We start from the raw sequence: 3672 nt of genomic DNA, 5'->3' as shown, positions 1-3672 counted from the left end.
ACTACGAAGAAGTCATGAGCTGGAATAACAACAGCAACAACAACAACCACAATCCCCAAAAATAGACAACTACAACCAACATTTCAGTTCCCGACATGTCAACACAGCTGGTAATGCTAACACCTAACACTTAACTCCCAAGCTCAGCCATGTTGGGAAGCTGCAATATAACAAGAATGTAGATTGGCTGGTGGCCCTCAAGGACTCTTAACCCTTTTCAGATCAGGATATAAAGTAGATATGTGGTGTTTTGAGGAGTGTGGGAATCTGTGAATGCAACTACACTCCACTGTCAGAAATAGGGGTACAGTAGTAGTCCATTTCTGTCCCCCAAGGTACAGTCTACAGTAATGTACCCCCTAGGGCTCATTATTGGACTTTAAGGTAACCATGTGTACATTTTTAGAGTCAAAAAGATGTGTATGTATTCCCAAGCAGTATGTAAAGGGTACAAAGCCATTGTATCCCTAAAGAGACAACAATACTTTATTTTCTGAGAGTGAATCTGTTTGGAAAAAACCTCAGCATGATCAGCATTGCTTTAACAACAAAAAATAGGCTCATATCCACCTTATAAAAGTAAACCTGAGCTTCGTTAGCTGGCCTTTTAAATTATTGATTACAATAACTGACATGTGATGGTCGTTATGTGTGTCACAGGCTATTCCATGTTACATTGATGAAATAATGGCTGCAAGCACTAAATAGTTTAAACACCATGTTAGTTTGCCCCCGTTAACCATCCCTCATCAATCTATTGACCTCAGGTTTCCCCCACCATCTGATCCCATGAGCTGTAGTAAGCTTCACAAATTTTAAGCCAATTTGCCAAAGGCTCGTGAAAGGAAATGTGAATAGTTTGCATATTTCCATCAGCTACTGTTGCAGGATTTTCTAGAAAGGCCAGGTCATGAAGTTCATGAATCACGAGTTCCTTCAATTTCCACTTGAGAAATCTGGAAAAAAAATATTTGCAATTACAGTATTTAGTTTTGGATTTCTGACCTTTTTTGAGTTTTCTTCAGATGTAATTAAAATTTGAAGGGAACCAATCAAACGGTTGGTTTTGGATGGGATCCAAACATAAACCCAAAACAAACAAACAAACAAAAAAAAAAACACGCAAAACAGTAAAGACAGCAGATACAAAGCATTTTTCTATTTATATATTTTAATTGAAAAATACTTCAGAATTCATTTTTTTGACCGTGTAATACAATAATTTTGAGTTTTGCAATACAGTGTTGAACTCTACTGGTTTTGGTAAGGAAAAGTGCTAAGTGGTGGACCGAGGTTACAAGCACATAAATGATAAGCACCGGCCACCACATACAAGTATCATGTTCTTGTCTTCATACGTAAGCCTGGATGTGTACACCAAGTCCATGACTTTATGTACCAAATGTTATCTCTTAAGCCGACCCCAATGGTTAAACCTTTAGCCTCACACAGATCACAACCAATCTCAAATGAAGTTACTTGTAAAGGATTTAGGCAACATTATTATTGTGATACACACAGTAATGCTTCGAGCCGGTCGTCAGAGAGAGAAATCAAGCATTCCACAAACCAAAACGGTAGCATTCGTACTTCTTCACAGTGCTAAAGTAGAGAGCTCCTTCAGTATGACAACGAGGCTACTTGCACAGTAAGTCAACAGCAGCAGAAAAGGGAACCAGCCCTTTTTCATTGTAACAAGTCAAGTCAATTTTCAAGTTTTTTTTTTTTTTCCTGTAAGTTCACTGTGGTTCGAAACCACCCAGCAAGCCATACAGTGTCTGCAAAGTTCAACATAAATCCAACTGAAAAGCAAACAAACTGCCCAAATCAGTCAATAATCCAAGCAGTGCATCATTGCGTTGGCACATGACGATGGGCCCCGGGCTTGCGGAAGGCATGAATGAGCGGGGAACGAGCCTTGAAGCGAATATGGGTTATCGCTTCTTTTTCTGCTTTAGGGCTTTCCGTCGCTTCACGATCATCTCGTACAGTTTGTCCATGCCTTCATGAAGCCCTTCACCGATTATAGCACAAGCAGGCTGAACGTGGTATGCGGTGGATGGGGTCAACTCATTCAGCGCCAGCTGCTTCTCTATATCAGCCACGGGCAGAGACCTGGGCAGGTCCTGCTTGTTGGCGATGACCAGCAATGGCGTTCCTTGGTTCTCAGCAAATTTGGTAACCTTGTGCAGCTCGGTCTTGGCCTCCTCGAGCCGGTCTACGTCCACTGAGTCCACCACGTAGATAATGCCGTCCGTGCAACGGCTGTACGACTTCCAGAGTGGACGGAGCTTCTCTTGGCCACCGACGTCCCAGAAATGGCAGCTGATGCCCTTCGCTGCACCATTGCTCAGCTTGATCTTCTCGGTGTTGAAACCGATCGTAGGTACAGTGTTCACAAACTCATTGAACTTAAGCCTGTACAGGACGGTCGTCTTGCCTGCCGAGTCCAGCCCCAGCATCACGATGTGGAGGGACTGGAAGGCGGAGATGTTCGAGAAGCTGTTCCCCATGTCTTTTCGCTGTACCTGATTCAGTAAGAGACGTTCAGTAGGACGAGTCTTAACAGCTTTTGGCTTCGGATGAGGCAGTTGTAAGACGATGCTCAAAGGCTGACGTGGGAGAAACGTTCTTGGTTGCACACCTTACATTTGCATTCTCCTCCATGAACAGGTTAAAACGCCATCTTTCCTTTTCTAGCTCGACCGGTTTCTTCTCCCAGTCACTCCATACTGGCTTTTTTTCCCAACATGGTGCCTTTCAAATGGAAATGATATCGTCCGTGGACTAAATCCTCAAAAATTCAAAAAATAAAATAAAATAATGTAAAATACGTGGTCCCTGTCTAAGCCCAGGTCAGATCAGTAGTCAGAGCACACACACACACACACACTCACTCACTCACACATGCACACACACACACTCACACACGCACACACACACAGCCAACACGTCTCTCCAGCTCCAGGAATGAATGCTGAGAGGAACTGCATGCGGCGAAACGGCTTTCTGAGGCTCCGCCCACATGCGCCGCCAAACACAAACGCGCCTGATTGGCACTCCAAGCTCGCCTCATGATTGGTTGAGACCCGCCCTCTCCGTATGTCCCGCCCACTGCCGTCGCCTAGCTGCACCATTTCCTCTGCCTGCCTGAAACATTAGCGGATAAACACATTGGCTGCGGATGAGTCAGGAGCTTTTCTCTGCCGTGTAAAATCATAAAGCAGGCCCTTATGTGAATGTTTATCCAGTTATCTCATGATATTTACACAATGAATCATTTTTCTCCCGGACTGACCGTTGGTTAGAGACACAAACCCTTCCGCCATCACACTAAACTATTTTCCTGAGTAGTCTGATAAAACAGCAGAGTCTGAGGGATAAACTTCGGCTAACTCTACATTCTACACCACGTCGAAGTGTAATAATACAGAAAATAAAACCTACTTTAAATGAATAAAGTTATCAGAATAGTACGAGGTGTAATTGTGCAGCCTGCAGCGCCACCTGCTGGTCAAGAGGAACTGAAGTCATTTCTAAACATGCTTTATTAGTCTCATCTCATCTCATCTCATTATCTCTAGCCGCTTTATCCTGTTCTACAGGGTCGCAGGCAAGCTGGAGCCTATCCCAGCTGACTACGGGTGAAAGGCGGGGTACACCCTGGACAAG

General features: G+C 44.0%; 1 protein-coding gene across 1 annotated transcript; it reads right to left on the bottom strand.

Annotated features, from left to right (window-relative positions):
- Positions 1-1153: 1153 nt before the first annotated feature.
- arl4cb (ADP-ribosylation factor-like 4Cb) lies at positions 1154-2966 on the bottom strand. Its single transcript, XM_060928624.1, has one exon. The coding sequence runs from the start codon at positions 2511-2513 to the stop codon at positions 1935-1937; it is 579 nt and encodes a 192-aa protein (XP_060784607.1). The 5' UTR covers positions 2514-2966; the 3' UTR covers positions 1154-1934.
- Between the last annotated feature and the right edge of the window lie 706 nt (positions 2967-3672).

The sequence above is a fragment of the Neoarius graeffei genome, chromosome 9 (genome assembly GCF_027579695.1).
Source record: "Neoarius graeffei isolate fNeoGra1 chromosome 9, fNeoGra1.pri, whole genome shotgun sequence".
Lineage (NCBI taxonomy): Eukaryota > Metazoa > Chordata > Actinopteri > Siluriformes > Ariidae > Neoarius > Neoarius graeffei.
Note: the sequence above shows the minus strand (reverse complement) of the source record. Positions and strands in the feature narration are given on the sequence as shown.